The 18,285-nt window shown below is 55.1% G+C and overlaps 2 protein-coding genes across 13 annotated transcripts; both read right to left on the bottom strand.

The window, feature by feature from the left end:
* Window positions 1-1,302: 1,302 nt before the first annotated feature.
* On the bottom strand, window positions 1,303-10,301 carry AURKAIP1 (aurora kinase A interacting protein 1). 2 transcript variants are annotated; one of them, XM_007129123.3, is made up of 5 exons: window positions 10,143-10,301; window positions 9,838-9,927; window positions 9,117-9,562; window positions 8,815-9,021; window positions 1,303-3,338 (listed from the first exon to the last, which is right to left on the bottom strand). In XM_007129123.3, exons 2-4 carry the CDS (start codon window positions 9,887-9,889, stop codon window positions 8,920-8,922), a joined length of 600 nt encoding a protein of 199 aa, XP_007129185.1. In that variant the 5' UTR covers window positions 9,890-9,927; window positions 10,143-10,301; the 3' UTR covers window positions 1,303-3,338; window positions 8,815-8,919. The 2 variants fall into 2 exon arrangements, with proteins under 2 accessions (XP_007129185.1, XP_028343810.1); XM_028488009.2 differs by lacking the exon at window positions 9,838-9,927.
* A 1,916-nt stretch (window positions 10,302-12,217) lies between these two features.
* CCNL2 (cyclin L2) lies at window positions 12,218-18,244 on the bottom strand. Of its 11 annotated transcripts, XM_028488003.2 has the most exons (8): window positions 17,403-17,478; window positions 16,703-16,827; window positions 14,840-15,596; window positions 14,549-14,653; window positions 14,325-14,466; window positions 13,765-13,876; window positions 13,375-13,467; window positions 12,218-13,243 (listed from the first exon to the last, which is right to left on the bottom strand). In XM_028488003.2, exons 3-8 carry the CDS (start codon window positions 14,930-14,932, stop codon window positions 12,874-12,876), a joined length of 915 nt encoding a protein of 304 aa, XP_028343804.1. In that variant the 5' UTR covers window positions 14,933-15,596; window positions 16,703-16,827; window positions 17,403-17,478; the 3' UTR covers window positions 12,218-12,873. The 11 variants fall into 11 exon arrangements, with proteins under 11 accessions (XP_028343804.1, XP_028343799.1, XP_028343800.1 ...); XM_028487998.2 differs by lacking the exon at window positions 16,703-16,827 and having other exon boundaries at window positions 14,840-14,939; window positions 17,403-18,244; XM_028487999.2 differs by lacking the exon at window positions 16,703-16,827 and having other exon boundaries at window positions 12,218-13,228; window positions 14,840-14,939; window positions 17,403-18,239.
* Between the last annotated feature and the right edge of the window lie 41 nt (window positions 18,245-18,285).

The raw sequence follows: 18,285 nt of genomic DNA, 5'->3' as shown, positions 1-18,285 counted from the left end.
TGTTTATAAGTACACAAATATTTATATTGTTATTGACAAATTTAAACGGAGAGCTTTAGTTTACGTAACTGTATATATCACACAACGTACGTTTTAACTTTACCATCCAAATTAGACGTAATTTGGACAAAGAATGAATATTTTTAGATAGTAACCCACGATTTCTGTAATCGCTCTCTTTGTGAACTTCAATATCTTTAGAAACGCTCCAGACATTTGCTGCATAATAAGCACCTTAAAACCACAACCGGGGGGAGGGATGAACAGGTGGAGCACAGGGGATTTTTCAGAGCAACGACACTGTTCTGTACGATCCACCATTAGGGGGGTTCAGGGCACCATGCATTTATCAAAATCCAATGAACTGCGTGGCACAAAGAGGGAATCTTAATGTGTGAAGTCTAAACAACTCATTTAGGTGGTCAGGTAATCAGAATGTGACCAAGAAATCTGGCTGACTCACAAACGGGGTAACATCACTGAAGGGGTGTGGAAGTGTCAACCTGAGGACCTCGGGAGCGAGCAGAGCCTGTGACTGAAGGCAGAGGGGCCTGCACGCAGCACTGTGCTTGAGCTGACACGCGTGTTTCCCACCGGCTGTGGTTTATCAGCTCTGATACTGCCGTAGGGGACGGGGACCAAACAATTAGGTGACAGGTTATGGAAAAGCGAGAGAGGAGCTGGGGTGACCCGCGAGGTCAGGGTCACAGCTGGAGACACTCCTGTGAACTCATGTTCAGTGTAACACAAATAAAGGCGGACGCCTGTGGCAGCAGTTTTAGGTGTGTGGATGCGTGGTCGGCTCTGTCATCTGAGAAGGCCCAGCAGCAGTGAGCACACCCAGCTCCAGATCGAAATGGTTTCTAAGACCATTTCCGATACAAGGAACCAGGGCTCCTTGGAGAAATGGCTGGTCTTAGGGTGCGGGAGGGAATACGAGATAAGCCTGGAGTGCCGAAAAGGAAGGAAGGCTAAAAAGTGAATGATGGGGGCTTCCCTGGTGGCGCAGTGGTTAAGGACCCGCCTGCCAATGCAGAAGACACGGGTTCGAGCCCTGGCCCGGGAAGATCCCACACGCCACGGAGTAACTAAGCCCGTGAGCCACAACTACTGAGCCTGCGCTCTAGAGCTCACGTGCCTAGAGCCCAGGCTCCACAGCAAGAGCAGCCACCGCAATGAGAAGCCCGCGCACCTCAACAAAGAGCAGCTCCCGCTCACCGCAACTAGAAACTAGAAAGCCCGCGGGCAGCAACGAAGACCCGACGCGACCAAAAATAAATAAATAAACTTGATTCTTTAAAAAAAAAAAAAAAAAAAAAATTACCTGAACTTTTTCTAATACTAGTTGTTAAACTCCACATTTTCCAGCCCAACATTTAAACAATATTAATGTTTATATGACATAAAGTCTCCGTGGCAGTATCTGCTTTCTGCCAGAATTCACATCTCTCTGCTTCTTATCCAACGATCAACAATTGTCCCAGGTTTTATTTTTTTAGCTGTGGATTCTGCAAGAAAATGACTTTTTTTTTAAAGGGTGAACACCTCTAAAGCATTAGAAGTTCAATTCCTTTTTTCTTTCTGGAAATCTAACGTTCTCTATTTTAAATCTATGAAAGCATGCATTAGTCTATTTAAGCCATCAGCATGGGAGCTTTATAATCAATATACATTATTTTGGTTTCCAGGAAGACAGGGAGTTATACTAAAATGCTCAGAGAATGTACCCAGTCATACGGCCCAAGAAGCTAATAGAATCTCAGCCGAGACCCTGGGACTTGGGCCTCTGTATCCTCCAAGGCTGCCCAGTGGATGGGTCTCAACATGCTTCGTGCGCCTCAGCCCGGTGCGGACACGTCTTCCCGCCCTTCGTGCGCCTCAGCCCGGTGCGGACACGTCTTCCCGCGCTTCGTGCGCCTCAGCCCAACGTGGATGGGTCTCAACACGCTTCATGTGCTTTAGCCCTCATATTGTCTCATCTTTGGCCAGTGAAGCCCTCTGCACCCTCCTGGCGCCTCCCGTGGCCTCTGACATGAAGAGACACAGCAGGTTCTCGTGTGCTTCCTGCCACAGGCCTGGCGTTAGGGTTTCCAGGTAAACATCGCACAGGACATACTGAGAAATTATTTGTTGTTTATCTGAAATTCAAATTTAACTAGGGGCCTGTATTTTTATTTGCTGAAGTTGGCAACCTTACCAGGAACTAGTCATGTCTCCAAAGAGTCCTGGCTCCCACCAGAAGTGGGGCAGGGCACTTAGAGCCACTTCTGGGGGTCTTGGTTGGTACACCTCACTCTCAAACATAAGCACACAGCCAAGTGCCACCAGAGGAAGCCCACTGACGTGGGAAACAGAGACCAAAGTCAACAGAGGAACACACTTGGGAGAAACAGAAACTAGACTTGGCGGCGGGGGGCTGAGAAAACATGTAGCATTAACAGCCCCACAAGGAGACGCCACCACACCCATGAAACATAAACGGGGGACCACTAAAAACACTCAAAAATCAAAAGTCTCTTAGAAATTAAGAAGGTAACAGAAATGAAAGAAATTCATTAAACGGATTAGAAGAAAATGTTGAAGATGCCAGTGAGACAGAATATAGAAGAGAAAATCATCCGAAACAACAAGAGTTCCAGAAAAAGAGAAGAAACAGAGTGGAGGAAATGATAACAAAATGGTTCGAGAAAATGTCCCAAAACTGAATCCCAGAAGGTTAGGAGTTTCCAGATTGAAATGGGCTCCCATGGGGGCGAAAACAGATCCACATCAAAGTATATACGTCACTGGGAGTGTCTCCACCAGAGAAGGAAAAGAGGAGCTTCGAGAGAGAAAATCACAAAGGCTCTGGACTCAAACTGGGTTCAATTTTCTCAATAGCAACACTGGGAACCAGAGGACAACAGAGCGCCGCCTACGGGGTTTTACAGGAAATAATTTCCAACCTAGAATTCCATATCCAGCCAAACTGTGAACCAAGAAACAGGATCCAATAAAGATGTCTGCAGATGTGCAAGGTTTCAAAATGTTCTCTTGTGTTTCTTTCCGCAGGAGACTGGAAGATGTGCTCTTTCAAAGTAAGGTAAGGAAAAAGGAAAAAAAAAGTAAAAAATGAGAACAAAAAAAGGGAAGGAGAAGGGAAGACGCTCAGGGGGCAGGGAGTCCGAGAGACCCTGGGTGAGAGCCGGGCCCCGACGTGAAGGGCAAACAGCCCGCCGGACAGCTGAGAAGTCCCGGAAGAGACTTCACTCTCAGATGAATGAACCTCAGCTGTTTCTGGAAGCTGGGCTGAGAACTTGGTGTTGAAATTGTGATGAGGGCACAGAAAACTAAAGCAACTGAAAAGAAAGAAAAAAAACAACACAATTACTGATTCCAGGGAAAACAAAAACTCACAGGGAAGGAAAAGCAGTGACAGTGTCTCCTTTTATGGTTACAGTCACATGAACAGACACTCACGTCCCCCAACTCACAGGCCACCGAGTCAGAGGAGGGGCAGCACATGACACCCACGAGGAAAACAAAATGTAGTGCCACGACAGGGGACACAGGTTCGAGCCCTGGTCTGGGAAGATCCCACATGCCGTGGAGCAACTACTGAGCCTGCGCTCTAGAGCCCATGAGCCACAACTACTGAGCCCACGAGCCACAACTACTGAACTCGCACGCTACAATTACTGAGGCCCGCATGCCTAGAGCCTGTGCTCCGCAACAAGAGAAGCCACCACAATGAGAAGCCCACACACCACAACGAAGAGTAGCCCCCGCTCACAACAGAGCCCACGAGCCACAACTACTGAACTCGCACGCAACAATTACTGAGGCCCGCATGCCTAGAGCCTGTGCTCCGCAACAAGAGAAGCCACCACAATGAGAAGCCCACACACCACAACGAAGAGTAGCCCCCGCTCCCCGCCACTAGAGGAAGCCCGCACACAGCAACGAAGACCCAATGCAGCCAAAAGTAAATAAACAAATTTATTTTTTTTTAAATTAAGTTTTGGAGTCAAATAGAGCTGAATCATGGCTTCGCAGCCATGTGACTGTGGGCGAGTTCATCTCTGTACTTAAGGGTCCTCCCTTATCAAACAAGGTTCATTATAGATTGGTTGTGAGATAAGTCCTGTGAAAAACCTAGCACGATGCCCGTGGTGGAAGGAACCACTCAAACATGTCAATTACTAATTGTTTAAAAACATGATTCTTATTCTACAATCTATCTCTGACGCACCTTTTCTCAGAAAGCCATTCTAGGATGTACTCCATGAAAACAAGACAGTAAACCACAGGGCAGGAAAACACGGCATTCCAGAAACAGAGGCTCCAGCTGATGAGGCCAAGGGTATCCCAGGGAGACCCTGCTGGTGCCATCAAGGGCCCAGGGCAGCCCAGACAGGGTGCCAGGAGGGCGGCTCCACCTGAACAAGAGTCACTCGAGGAGCTGGACGCAAGTGAGAGTTTTTAAATTCCGTCAGCAAGTTTGGAGCTGAGTTAGTGACACACAGAAAAACGTGCAAAAGAAAAAACAAAACCAGAGGATAAAGAGCTGAGCGAGAAAGGAGACGCAAGCTTGCTGAGCCGTGAGGCCATTTAAACCGTGGTAAGCTACACCGGGAGGAGGCCGAGCCAGCAGAGGAGCTGAAGTTGCCGCCCCTGGGGCAGGCCCGGGGTGGGTGAGGCGAGGTGAGGCAGGAGCTGACAACTCCACGCTGAGCCACGTACAATCCTAACTGGCCGGCAAATCAACAAATAAGAATTCAACTGTAAATACAAAGTAACAAAACCAACAAGAACAAGCAAAGCGAACAGGCTCCTCTTGACCGGGAGAGGGTATCCTTGCCTGGATTCACAAGGAAGCCCAGGTCTGAGCCCCAGAGGACCCGGGGGTGACCCACCCACCCTGTTCACGTGAGAGCTTTGGTGTTCCAAGGCCTTGGGGACTCCAGGCTAGACCCCCAGTCTTGGTGGCCTCTGGGGCCTCCTGCACCCACAGAGGGGCCGTGGGGTGGCCGGGGCCACTCGGCAGGACTCCAGGCTGAATCAGCCTCCTCCCCTGCACCTCAGATCACCTACACTGGGTGGCGAGGGTGTGGGGTGCCAGGTCACAGGGCAGTCACCCCTGTCCTGTGCTCCCAAATTCACTGGGTCAATCTACACTCCGCACGACACAGGCACAATGAATGCCGGCGACCCGGCCCACCCCGATCGTGAGTCTTGGCCACGGCTCAGAGGCTCCCACAGAGGCGTCACAACTCCCACCCAGCCTGCAGGTTAAGGCTGCCCCTCCTCCTCTTGGCCTCAGGGGCCCGGACAGCCCTGCCACCGCACAGCTGAAGCAAGGGGGCTGCCGGCCTGGTGCTTCCCTCCCTACTCAGCCGGGAGGGATCCTCAAAATACACACAGGCCGTCCACACCCCACACAGAGAACTCCAGCTTGGGAGGTGGCAGTCTCAGCTGGGGAGAACTCGAGCCCCAGCCCCATCGCTCAGCTGACGTGTGACCCCCAGGTGAGGAACCCAACGCCACAGCTCTGTCTCCTCACCCAAAAATGGCCCAGCAGTGCCCTGTGAGGCTGAGGTCAGCACTAGACAGAATCCGACAGGGAGCAGGGGCTGTGTCTGCCCACCCAGGCAGCAGGGGCTGTCGCCCCCTGGCCCCCACCCTCAGGCTAACTCCAGACCCAGGTCTGGACTCCTCCGCCCCATCCTGGAGCTGCAGCTCAAGAGCCCTTCAGCGGCTTTTTCCAAAATTCAGACCTGGAAAGGAATGTTCCCTGCCTCCTCTGTCCCCCCAGGTTCCAGCATCCTTCCAGGCAAGTTCAGTGGGCCGTGGCCAGGCCAGGGGAGTGAGGCCAACCTATGCCCCATGCCGAGGCTCTCTGTCGCCCTCGCCAGCCTGCAGGCTCCTTGGACGGCGGGGAGCACAGCTATTCGCATGCAGTTTGGGGGCGCACACGTTATGTGCGCGTCTGATTGGGGCAGGGCCCCAGCCGGCCCCTCCCAGGGCCCAGCATCCAGCCTCACACCCTCCCACAGGGCTTGAGCCTGCCTGGCTCCCTCTTTGGCCCACTGCGTGGGCAGGAACGTCCAGGCCAGAAGACACTGGCCGTGCCCCAGGCATGGAGGAGCACAGGAGCAAGGTGTGGCGGCTGAGCTCCCTGAAGCGCCCCCACACTGGGTCCAAAAGGCAGATCCCCAGTCAGTGCCCAAGACCACCCCCACCAGCTCGAGCCCTCGCTGGGGCCCTCCTCTGGCTGAACCCAAGCCCTACGCACTGCTATGGGTTAAGGGCAGACCACAGGCCAGAACCACATCACACAGGAGGGGCCCTCACTCTGCGCCCCGCCTCAGGGGGTGCCCAGGGCTAGAACAGGAGACAGCGGGGAGGAGGAGCTGGGGGAGGGTGGAGGCCCCATCGGGAAGGGAGGAGGAGCTACAGAGTAAAAATAAAACCCCCAAACCACCTCCTGAGATCGCGGTTGGGGCCCAAAGCACCCAAGCCACAGGCAGGATGAGGTCTGCACACACGAGCTGGGGCAGGGAGAGGGCTGCCGAGGTGCAGGGCCTGCAGGGCAGGGGAAGGGACAGGGACTGAGGAGACAGAGCAGGGCTGGGCCAGCTCAGGAGCTGACCCGACAGGATTGGTGACCTCAGGAACAGGGGGCCTTGACCATGGTACCACTGATATCTGGGGCGACCTGCTCTCGGGCAGGGGCTGCCCTGTGCACTGTAGGGCATTTCACAGCATCCCCGGCCTCCACCAACTGTGACCCCCACTGTGACAACCAAAAGTGCCTCCAGATGTGGCTGAATGCCTACTGAAGAACCACTGTTGTGAAGGAATGGTGAGGCCGTGTGGCCTGGAACCACTGGGCAGCCTGCCTTCCGGGGGAGCCCCAGCTGGCACCCACCTCACGGTGGAGGAGGCTGCAGCAGGTGACCCGCGTGCCAGGGCCCTGTGGCGCTCTGCCAGCAGGCAGCCTCCAGGCGTCTGGGTCTGCACCCCCCTGCACAGGCCAGCCAGTTGTATCCCCAGCACTCATGGCCCCAGCGGAGCTTTGTCTCCAGACTCAGCCAGGGAAGGGTGGGGTGAGCCACGGGGCAGCTCCCGCAGGGGGGCTGGAAGGAAACACCGGGAGCAGCTGCTCAGCGGCCATGGGCGTCAGCCAAGGGCGTCACTGGCAGGCCAAGGCCCTGCTGGGAGGCCTGTGGAGCTGGGGCCAGACTTGGCACCAGGAGGGCATGGTCCATTCCACCCGAGGGAGGCTCCACTGCTGAGGCCCAGGCCCTGGCCCTGGGACCCCTGCCCCACCCACAGTTGAGGAAACTGAGACCCAGGAAGGATGCCCGTGTCCTGGTCCTCAGCCGCGACCCCAAGGGCTGCCAGAAGCCTAATCACTGCCCCCTAGTGGCCACCTGTAGAAGCAGTCCTGTGCCCTCAAGGGCCTCTGGTCTCCTCCAGGTCAGGGTCAGCTTCACCCTTCTCACGTCCACTCTACAGCTACCCTAGGAGTCCATCTCCCCTGATGGACAGGGACTCAGACAGGCCCCACGGTTAGAAGCCTGCTTACCCGGCGGGCAGGCACGCACAGGACAGGGGCCCACCTGGCTCACTGAAGCATCGGGGTTGTCTGTTCCCTTCCAGGAGAAATGCTGGGAAGCCCGTGTCCAAGCACACCCCCTGCCCCCAGATCTGCTCGACCTGCAGGGAACCGAACCCAACCCAGGCCACAGACGCATCTCTGACAGAACACGAGGAGCCTGCACCGCCCTGGTGTGAAGCGGGACGGGGGCATGAGCAACAGAACCGTGCCCCTCGCAGATGCCACTCCGGGGCTCAGGAGAGACTACCCACCTTCCCCGCCCTGAACCCAACATCAGGAGCAGGGCAGACGCTGAGGATGCGAACGAGCCTCGCCTGCACTCACGGACCCTGACCAGGCTCCTCCGCCCGCAGTCCAGCCTCCCAAGCCTGGATACAGAGGCCCAGGGGGCCCCCACTATTAGCGATAACACGTTCCCCTCCACGCAGGAGAAACCTGGAATTTCTGAGGACCACTGGCTCACATTAAGGCTCTGGGCTTCCCCAGCTCCATAAACGGCACCCCTTCCTCACCCGGCCCAACCCTGAACCTTCCAGAGTAGGCCATCCCTTCCTGGTGAGCCCCTCGCCACCCCCCTTCAGGGCCCCCAAAAGTGGCAGAGGCCAAGGAGCCCACAGCAGGCCACGGGTCCCCAGCTGCAGCTGAGCAAGATGGCTCAGAAGGTCACTTGAGGCCCAGGTAGCAGGTCCTGAAGGACCCCACCCATCATCTCTGAGATCAGGGCGTCTTTCCTGCCTCTCCTCCCCGTCTCCCCAGTGAGGCCCTCTCTGCCCCCTCAACTGTACGGGTCCAGCTGCACGCATGTTTTTTTCCCAACAAACAGGTCTTACAGCACCACACGATGCACAGTTGGTTGAACCTGGCACCACGGAGAAGGAGCGCTGACTATGAGCTCTGCTCGGGTTTCTCGACTGCACAGAGGGTCAACCGTGTACCCTAATCACGCCACCGCCTCCATCGGGGCGCTCCCTAACCTCCGAGCTGGTCCCCTTGGCACAGTCCCCATCTGCGTGCTCATCAGGGGCAGGGCTGGAACTCTTCTCAGCTGTCCCCACAGCACCAGTTCATGAACAGTCAGGCTGTCACTCCTGCAGCCCTGGCACCAGGACAGGGGCCAGCTCGGGGAAGGGACCGCCAATCTGCCACCCAGGGCCCTTGTGTCTCTTGTAACAGCAGACGCTAGCGCCAGCCTCAACCCCAAGACAGCTCACCCCAGGCAGAAGAGGGTCCAGGCCAGCAAGGATGGCTAACTTCTCCGAGTATTTATTACAATGGGTCATCAGCAGTAACAGGGCTGGGGGAGAGATACAAGAGACTCATCTGCCCTTCAGGTAGATCTTGGGGGTCTGCCAGCCTGCGGGGGCTTCCTTCAGGCCCGCCTTCCGCCAGATGCGCCTCAGGTCTCTCTCGAACCTCATCTGCGAGGGCAGAGAGAGGGACCAGCAACAGGTCTGCGGCACAGCCACGCACCTCAACCTCCCTGCCCAGCTCTGGACCGAGGGCCCACACTCACCTGCTTCCGTTTCAGGCGTCCCTCCCTGACTTTCCGCCGCAGGAACCGGGTCCTCTTGACCAGCTTGCGGTACTTGTGATGATTCATCTTCCGCCGGCGGATCTTGAGCACGTTTTTGCACTGTATCTGAGGTGCGTCCCAGACCTCCTTACCCCCCTGCTCGACCCCTTCCCCCGCCCGGCTGGGCGGACACTCATAGACTTGGGCTGGGGACACAGTCCCTGGGGTCCCAGCGTCCAGTCTGGGCAGGAGGCAGCGAACGGTCAGCCAGCTCTCCAGGGGGCTGACAGACATCTTCCTGGGGACCAGCATCTCCTCAAGCTTCGTGTGGACCCGCCTGTCAGGGAGGGACGCAACCCCACTTGGGTCTATAGGTTGCATGCTGTAGCGAGGCCTGCAGGCGTGCCTGACCAACACCCCGCAGAAAGGCCAAGGCCCACTGCACCCTGCAGGAGACAAGATGGCACAATTAGTTACCGCTCGTGGGGCTACACGACCTACGCACGGCCACCGGGCCTGGGGAGCAGAACCTCCTGAAGCCCTGCTGACATTCTCAGGCCCAGACTTCCCCTCTGTGAAATGTGGACGTTTACGAGGTCGTTTGTGGCCGGGTCCCGCCTCCAGCTGGTGAGGAACAGCAGCGGGGGGAACTGAGCTGCTGACCCCACATTCCTAACCCAGGTGCGCCTCCCGCCCATCTGCCCCCACGGGGCCTTCTCACCTGCCCGGGGAACAGCCCTGAGCAGCTGGGAAGTCAGGCGCACCACGAACATGGTCTGTGCTTGGCGGCGGCCCCAGGCACTCAGCGGAGCTGGAACACAGGTGCACGCCTAGGTCACTCCGGGGACTCCGGTCTCGCCCTGATGCCCTGATTCCCGCACCCCGTCTCCCTCACCACCCTATCCCACCACGAGGAGGCTGCTTCGAGCACGGCTCCGTCCCTCAAACCCTCCGCCGCTCCCCAGCTGAGCGACCCTGGGCAGGTACTGACTCTCCCTGAACCCAGTTTTTCCCCGAGGCGCCCACCGCGCGGGTGGTGTCGACGCTCAGGTCTTAGGCCCCGAGCCCCAGCCGGCCGCGGTCGCCTCCGCCGTCCCTGGAGCCCGCACGCCGCGGCCTCACGCCGACTCTTCCCAGACGCAACCTGGAGACTCAGCTGACCATGCCGCCGCCGCGCTCAGGCACTTCCGGTCCGTGCCTAAACTGGCTCCCAGCCCGAGTGCGGCCGCCCGCTGGTTCCTACGGCCAGCGCCCCCTAGCGCCCCACGGCGCCCCGCTCCGCGTCGGTGCAGGTCCCACCCGGCCCAGAAAGCGACGGTTTCCGGCCGGAGGAGCCGCCCCCCGCGCCCCGCCCCAGCTCCTCCCACGGCTCGCCGGCTCCGCCAGTCCCTTGCGGAGGCTAGAAAACTACATTTCCCACATCCCCCGGGGGGGGGGGGGGGGCCCTCTGCGCCTGCGTGGCCCAAACTCCCGTCGCCCCCCGACAGGCCTGGGGCCTGGTGTCCGGGGAGGCCGGAAGTGGCGTTTCGGGACTGCGGAAGGGACGTTATCCCGTCGACGGAATTAGGGTTTGCGGGGGCGACGGAAGTGGCCCGAGACAACTGAGGCTGCTGGGGCCGGAGGGGAGGAACCGGAGCTGGCGGGCCTGCGGGGCGTGGCCTCCACCCCCGAGCCCTCCTCCCGAGGATGGGAGGGAAGGTGGCAGACAGGTGACGGCGGTTCGGCCCAGGCTCCCGCAGCCCGGACGCCAGGAGTGCCGTGTCGGGCGTTGGGGGCAGAGCCGGGGCGCCGTCAGGAAGGACTCGGGGGTCTTGGACCCGCCGCCCCATCCCTTTGGCTTGCAGCCTCCTCTCTCTGCCCGTCTGGATAAGCGGAGGAGGCCCCGCGTCTAACGCGGGATGGATAGTACAACGCTTTTTGCATAGGTGGAGTGTTTTTTCCTTTCTCAAAGCACATAAGCTCCCATCCTGTGCCCATGGGAAGTTTTTGTCCGAAAACCAAAAGCAGCCTCTGTGGAGCATGGTGTTTGTCCAAGACCCAGTGTTGCTCCTCAGGGTAGGGGGCTCCGAGGGCACCACTTCACCCATCTAGTCCAGAAAGGCTCCGCTGTCCTCGCTGAGGTTGGCTAGGATGGCAGGATCTCACGAATGGACGTGCGGGGGCTCCTGCTGGCACTGGGATGTGGGGAGTCCCACTGGCTCTACTGGGAGGCTTGCCCTGTAGGAGGGTCTTCCAGTGAGTCTTAGGCAGGAAATGGCCAGGCCTGGACACCCCCAGGCCCCAACCTGGCTAAGCAGGGAGTGGACGATAGGCCAGTAGAAAGGCAGAAACAGTAGGCTCCCGGCCCAGCCCCGTGAGTCACCAGAGAACACCCTTCCGCCCAAGGGACTGCTTCCGGTTCCCAGGTCGGAAGGTCTCTGAACACGTCCTGGAGCCCACGGCCTCCCCAGGCTTTTGTGGTTTGGCCATAAGAGTGAACCATCTGCACCCTGAGCGCTGACCCTGCCGCTTTCACACCTTCTTGGCTGTACTGACTTCAAGCACCTGTCTCCAGGCCCACTGGCTCCAGGAAGGCCGCGCCTCCCAACCGCACAGAAGTGCTGGTCTGCAGAGAGCCAACACGGGGCATAGGACAGCCCCCCAACAGCCCTCGATCCGCACGGAGCACACGCAGCACCCAGAGAGAGGCCCGACGCCCATCGGCCCATCCTGCTCACCTGCGCCAACCTGTCTCCTCGCCCGCCACCCACTCTGACGGAGGACGCCCCTCCGGGGTGATGCTCCTCTAGGGTCCTTGTTCCGGGCTGCCGCCAGCCTGACAAAACCTGCAGCGCATTACAAACCAATGTCCCTCAGGCATAAGGGGACTCCAGACCACTGTGTCCTTTTCAAACCCTCCCTCTACCCCACCAGCAGCAGACAGCTCAGACTCCTCACAAACCCTCACAGAAGAGCAGGTGCACAAAACTCAATACAAAACCCAACGCTTTAATGAGATGAGAGACGGCAGCACAGACGTACCACTAGAACCGGTACTGCCAGCTGTGCACGGGGGCAAGCAAGCGCGCTCACAAACCACAAACCCTTTAACGTTCCAAATATCCTGAGTAGAGAGAATTGTTGTTTATTTAACCACATAAAATGCATATATAGGAAACTTCTCTATTTAGGAGCTGGTGGCCTGCACTCAGCATTGCACAGATAAAAATATATACGACTTTCAACACAGATCTAAATACTCTCACATTTTAAAAATCAGAATTCTCTACACAAGTTTTAAGCTGACAGAATTCAAGTTCTGAGTTTTCGTATATAGCTTTAACTTGTATTAAACATATGTTTATTTACAACGTGGACAGAGTGAGGGGCTGTTAAGGCCATTTTCTCATAGTGAAACATTGCAAAATACGTACATAAGTACAACCTAATATAGGCAAAGGTTCGAAAAGTCATTTTCTTGGTTTAACGTAATCGAGTATCGGTACGGAATCGAAGAGACAGCCTGTCGTAGCACCAAGCCACGCCACCGGGACGTGCGCACCCTGCCTTTGCAACCAGCAGGGTCGCGGCTGAGGCGGGCAGGGTGAGCTGGGCCTGGGCCACGCTAAAGGGCGGCTTGCTGGCCTCTCCATTCCATCTCCAAATTCATCACACGGTCCCGAGTCAACAACCATTTCCACAAAGAGTCATGCCCCAGGGCCAGCGGCCGAGGTGAGCATGCCGAGGGCCGAAGGGCAGACCTTCAGGGACCCCACCCTCACCTCCGGTGCCTGCTGTGCCCGGGGTGGTCCCGCTCGTAGCGATGGCCCGCTCGCTCGTAAGACCGAGAACGCTCCCGTCGCTGGTCTCTACAGTAATGACTTTTCTTCTTGTATTTTCCAGAATTATCTGCCCGTTCCCGCGAGTGGCTCCGAGAGCGAGAGGAGCTCCGGCTCCGAGACTTGTGTGGCTTCTGGGCGGAGTACTTGCAGTCCTTGGACCTCCGGTAGCTCCTTACCTTGGAGCCTTTGTAGGGAGCGCCCCGATGGGCCTGTCTGGGTGGGGAGTCACTCCGGCTCCGCGAGCGGCTCTGTGACTTGGATCCGCCAGACGTAGAGCCGCTGTCACTTTTCCTGTGAAGGAAACCACTGGGCGGGTGACCGCCCACCCCGACCACCTCTGGGTCAGGAGCAACTGTCCTGAGGAGAGGCCACACCACCTCCCAGGGAAGACACCCCCCCTGCCAGGTGCAGCCCCAAGCGCCCCGAGCGGCACACACCTTCTCTTAGGAGAAGCGGATGGTGACGGGGACCTGGAGTAACTCTGCTCATGACTCGCACTCCGACTTCGAGCCCCTCGCCCCCTCGGCAAGCTGAGAACAGGGCGGGGGGCAGGGTTTCAGACCCCACTCGCCCCCTCGGCAAGCTGAGAACAGGGCGGAGAGCAGAGTTTCAGACCCCACTCGCCCCCTCGGCAAGCTGAGAACAGGGCGGAGAGCAGAGTTTCAGACCCCACTCGCCCCCTCGGCAAGCTGAGAACAGGGCGGAGAGCAGAGTTTCAGACCCCACTCGCCCCCTCGGCAAGCTGAGAACAGGGCGGAGAGCAGAGTTTCAGACCCCACGTCTCTGCAGCCAACCCCAGCGGCCCATCGGGGCACGCGGACACTCACCCGTTCACCGGGCTGTCGGCCTTGGCTCTCTTCACGCCCTCCACTTTCCTCCTGGCGTTCTTCACAGAGAGTGGGGAAGGCTTGTCTCCTTGGCCTTCCTTGGGGGATTCCGCTAGAATCAAGTATGAGAAGTTACAACCCGACAACTGTTCTGCTGAGAAACGGGTCAGCCAAGCAAGGTGGGGCCTCGCCCGCAGGACTGCCGCTGCCGACCGTGACTCCCTGCTCCCCGTCGGGCTCAGAACCACCAGACGCAGGAAGGTCACCCGTCCCGCTCGCCTTGCCTCCGGGACCGGGGAAAGGCATCACGCTTAACTCTACGATATAACAACATGATCTACTGCTCCAGACTTATGAGATTTTCATCAAAGACAAACTATTTGGCTAGGCTGGATAGACAGCCATTTCAGGAGCCTATCCATACCCCTTCCTAATGAAAACGGAAAAACAGACTTCCTAGGAGCCCCCCGGAGTGCTCAGACTAGCTGCAGACGTGATTCGAAGAGAAACCTGGAGGAGAGGGCCACCCCTGAGAGGAGTACACACGCGCCGACGCTCACCCGGCTTGGGGGCAGGCGAGAACCGCGACGCGCTGTCCAGCACCTGGGTGCCGCCGGGCAACAGGCCCTTGGCTTGTGCCTTTGCCTCGTCGAGGGCGTACCTGCGCTTCTCCACTTCACCTTCCAGGTGGGTCAGGTCAACCTAGAAAAGCCAGAGTGCAGGATTCAGACCAGATGCTTCCAGTCAAACACAGAGGCACATGCGACATGAAAAGACACAGAACCTTTTTCCGAGTATATAGCTGCAGAATTTTTAAGCAGATTTCTTGAATTTCTTCTTCAGTCGCTCCAAACAACAGAAACCAATGGGGACGACTGGGCAAAGGGATCTGTAAACGCAGAAGTCATCGCCGTTACACTTTTCTTCGTGGCCAACAAGACTCTCAGGGCGATAAAACAAGCCTGCCGCTCTCCAGCAAGCAGGCTTTTTACTGGCCCCAATGAGCATAATTTGAAGCACAGTACGTAGAAGTTCACTGGGGTCGGTGAATCCCCCGGGGTGGCCCAGCACTGACCTCCAGCGTCCGGGCAGCGAGATAGATGCAGGCACAGGCGATGCTCTCAGGCTGGAACCTCACAAAAACGTCTGTACGAAGGCTGTCATTCATGTAGTTCCTGAAAAGCAAATGCAGGAAGAATTGCAGCACCCGTGGCAACGCGCACAACACCTGTCTGCACTGTCTAAGTCAAGTCACGGCTCCACTAAGTAGTCTACTGCCAGAACTTAGAGCTAGACAGTCCTGTGAATCTCACAAGTTCATGGAGAAACGTTCTAGCTGCTTCTTCTGAATACACGACAGGAAGACAGGGAAATAACTGAAAAAAATTTTTAAAGCTGGCTGAATGTCAGACAATACGTGTTGCTATGAAAGAGAACCGACTTTAACTTTACTTTTCCCTCTCAACCTTTGGCCTGCTCTCATGCAAAACACAGTGCCTCAGAAAGATGTCTACTGTGGCAGTTCAACGTATCTGATTAAGGAAACCTAAATGCTCAAAATCCATAGTGCAGAGAAACATGCAAACTCAAATGAATGGGCTCAGCACAAAGCCTGCGAGGGCCTTTCTGAGACAAGTCGTCCTCTTGCGCTCCTTCTCCGGGGAGAGGTGCTCACGGCGTGGCTTCTTCCACACGGGAGTCCACTTGAAAAGGGAGGAAAACGCCCTTGGGTGTATGGGAACGTCATGCAGAGGGCTCAGCGCCCCAAGGGAAATCCTCTTCTCAGGCTTATCAAAGAACCGTTTCCAAACTGTCCCATTTCAACAAGGAGTCTTAAAATGAACATTCATAAAATCAGATAAAAGCAACAAAATATTACAAGTTTCATCACAATCAGGACATTTTAAAAACTTTATCACATTTTAGAAGATATAAAAATACAAAACATTTGCATTTTTTAAAAAATTAAAGTTTTGACATTGGCTACATTTTCAACATTTTCATTCAGATATATTTCTCTAAGATTCAACAGACCAAAAATCAGATCTCACCTTAACTTTATCAACATTGCAAAAACAAAAGATTAACTTCACAAAAAAACAGTTGCACGGGTCACGTATTTAGTGCTCGTAACATCCCCCAATGGTACCAGGCTCCATCCAGAGGGGAGCCAAGTCGTGCTGGGGTCTGACTGATGCACCCCCCACCCTGGTTATCTCTGCCCGAAATCCTGGAGAAGGTGACCTACAAACCCACAGAAAAATTCCTCAGTGATAAATTCTACATCTGCCCACTAGCAGCACCTGGCTCAGAAGCTCTCGCTCCAGGCACCAGAGGGGACCGAGGAAAAGCCCGTGTGATGGAGCCAAGGCTGCATGTCCTGAGAGTTGCAAGTAAACGGTTCAAACATTTGATAAACAAAACCATCAGTAACTTTTTTGGTTCTAATAAGAAAACCTTTAGTACTCAGATAGTGATAATATTATTAAACCGTTAACTCTTAGGTCCTAAAAAAAAAAAAAAAAAAAAAAAAAAATGAAGTCCTCAAGACATATATTTAAACTTAACTACTATTTTTGAAATAAGTTACAATATAAAAAGTGTCCATGGAATGATTTAAAGATGCACACCTTTTACTAGACTGTGTCAACACTTAGGGCTGAAAAAGCAACTCTAGGACTTTCAGAGATAAAAACACCATCCCACACTAGTCTGAACTCCCACCAGCCAGTTTTCACAGCTTCCCATTTTTTTTTAAGAGAAAGGTACTGCATCTTTATTGCACAGGTAGAGAAGTTTCAAATGGACAAAATTCATGTCAAGACAGTTATCAACTCTAATCAATACAATTACCAAGCACGACAGAGGATTAACAAGAAGCACAATCGTCAGAGAACCACAGCAGCAGTGGGCCAGCACTAGACTATCGTGCGCATACCACCATCTAGAGCCAGCCTTCGGCGGAGAGCCTGCACTGGATTGGCTGAGGACGGCCGCTGTCCCTGCACCGAAGCGCTTGGACAGGAGAGGAGAAGTCTTAGTCACTTACCCTCAGAGGCTACCCTTTGATTGAAAGAGTACAGAAAAGAAAAGTCAAAATAGGTTCTCCATTAGACACAGCACAGCACCAGACAATTCAGGCAGCAAAAAATATGACCCTTACACACTTCACTCTGTGGGAAAGCACCCAGCTCTGAACCGTTACTTCAGGCTTCACTTCTAGCAAATGCATTGTTAAAATCAGTCCCCAGATTGTAGGAAGGCTTTACACCCCCTCTTCCTCCCATAGGATTCCCTTAACCAAGGCAGTCAGAAGCAAGTTCACGCTACCGTGAACCTCTAAGTCCACACTGGCAGCTGCGGGAAAGACCCTGACGTGCCAAGTCCGTAGCCCCCAAAGGGCAGCCCAGTGACTGCTCTCCTCCCGGGGCAGGGCGGGTACGGGCCACCTTACCGTTCCACCAGTGCCTGATATCTGGGGAGTCTGGCTGGAATTTACATGGCAGGAACACTGGGCACTCGGACAACTCCAGCCACAACCAAGTCATGGGACCGACTACCCACTGCCCAAGTGCCTCAAATCAACACACTCCTGCACCGCCCCGGCTGGTCTCATAAAACAAGGAAGGCCAACTCACCATGAGGTCTGGGCCAGGGGTCGGTTACGCTCACACTCTAACACCTGAAGGTACATAACGATTATCTGGAAGATACGGGTCGGGCAGTTATTACCAAGCACCTTTAGAACCCAGAATTCAGATCCTGAGGGCATCCATGCAGCAAACAAGAGCCTTGTGCTAGATCCCAGGGGTGGCTCCTGGTCACACGCCCCGTGCACAGCTCAGCTGGAGGGGAGTTTTTGCTGACGTGCCTGCTCCCTGCTTTTGCAGCCAGGTGCCACGAAAGCGCGTGAGGACCTAGCTGCACCCAAGTTTGTCTCGGCCGGTACAGGGCTGATGCTCGTCTTCGCCACACTTTCCACCAGTGAGATTAGCCTGCCCTGAACATTTCTGTACCCCAGTCACCAACTTATACAAAACGTGGTGTGAAAATACTTTCAGCAAGTGAAAAAAAAGCTCTTAAATCTATGGTGAGTAATCTACCGAGATTTTGAACTAATGCCAAAAAATCCAACATGAGAGGATATGAGGAAACCCCGAGTAAAAAAAGGATGGAAACAGAGATGAAAATAGCACTCTTCACGTTTGAGTGTAACATAGAAGATATACGTGGTATCGTATGCTCAACTGATGCACACTGCAAAATAGCTTTCGTTCATCTCCAAATAAAGGGTTCAGAATTCTTCCAATTCCCCCATAAAAGAAAATAAGGTTATTACTAAAGCAGCTTTAGAAAAAGAGCTGTTGAGAAAAAAAAAAGTAAACTGACAGATTTCATTTTTACAAGTTCATCACCATTTTTGAAAGCTCAAACTTAAAAGATGCAATTTCCAAAACTTTTAAAAACATACTATTAAAATAAACATAATACAAGAAGGCTAATAAGGAAGCAGTTATTTTC

Source organism: Physeter macrocephalus, chromosome 3 (assembly GCF_002837175.3).
Source record: "Physeter macrocephalus isolate SW-GA chromosome 3, ASM283717v5, whole genome shotgun sequence".
Taxonomy (NCBI): Eukaryota; Metazoa; Chordata; class Mammalia; order Artiodactyla; family Physeteridae; genus Physeter; species Physeter macrocephalus.
The sequence above is the reverse complement of the archived record's forward strand: the minus strand, read 5'-3'. Positions and strand labels throughout refer to the sequence as shown.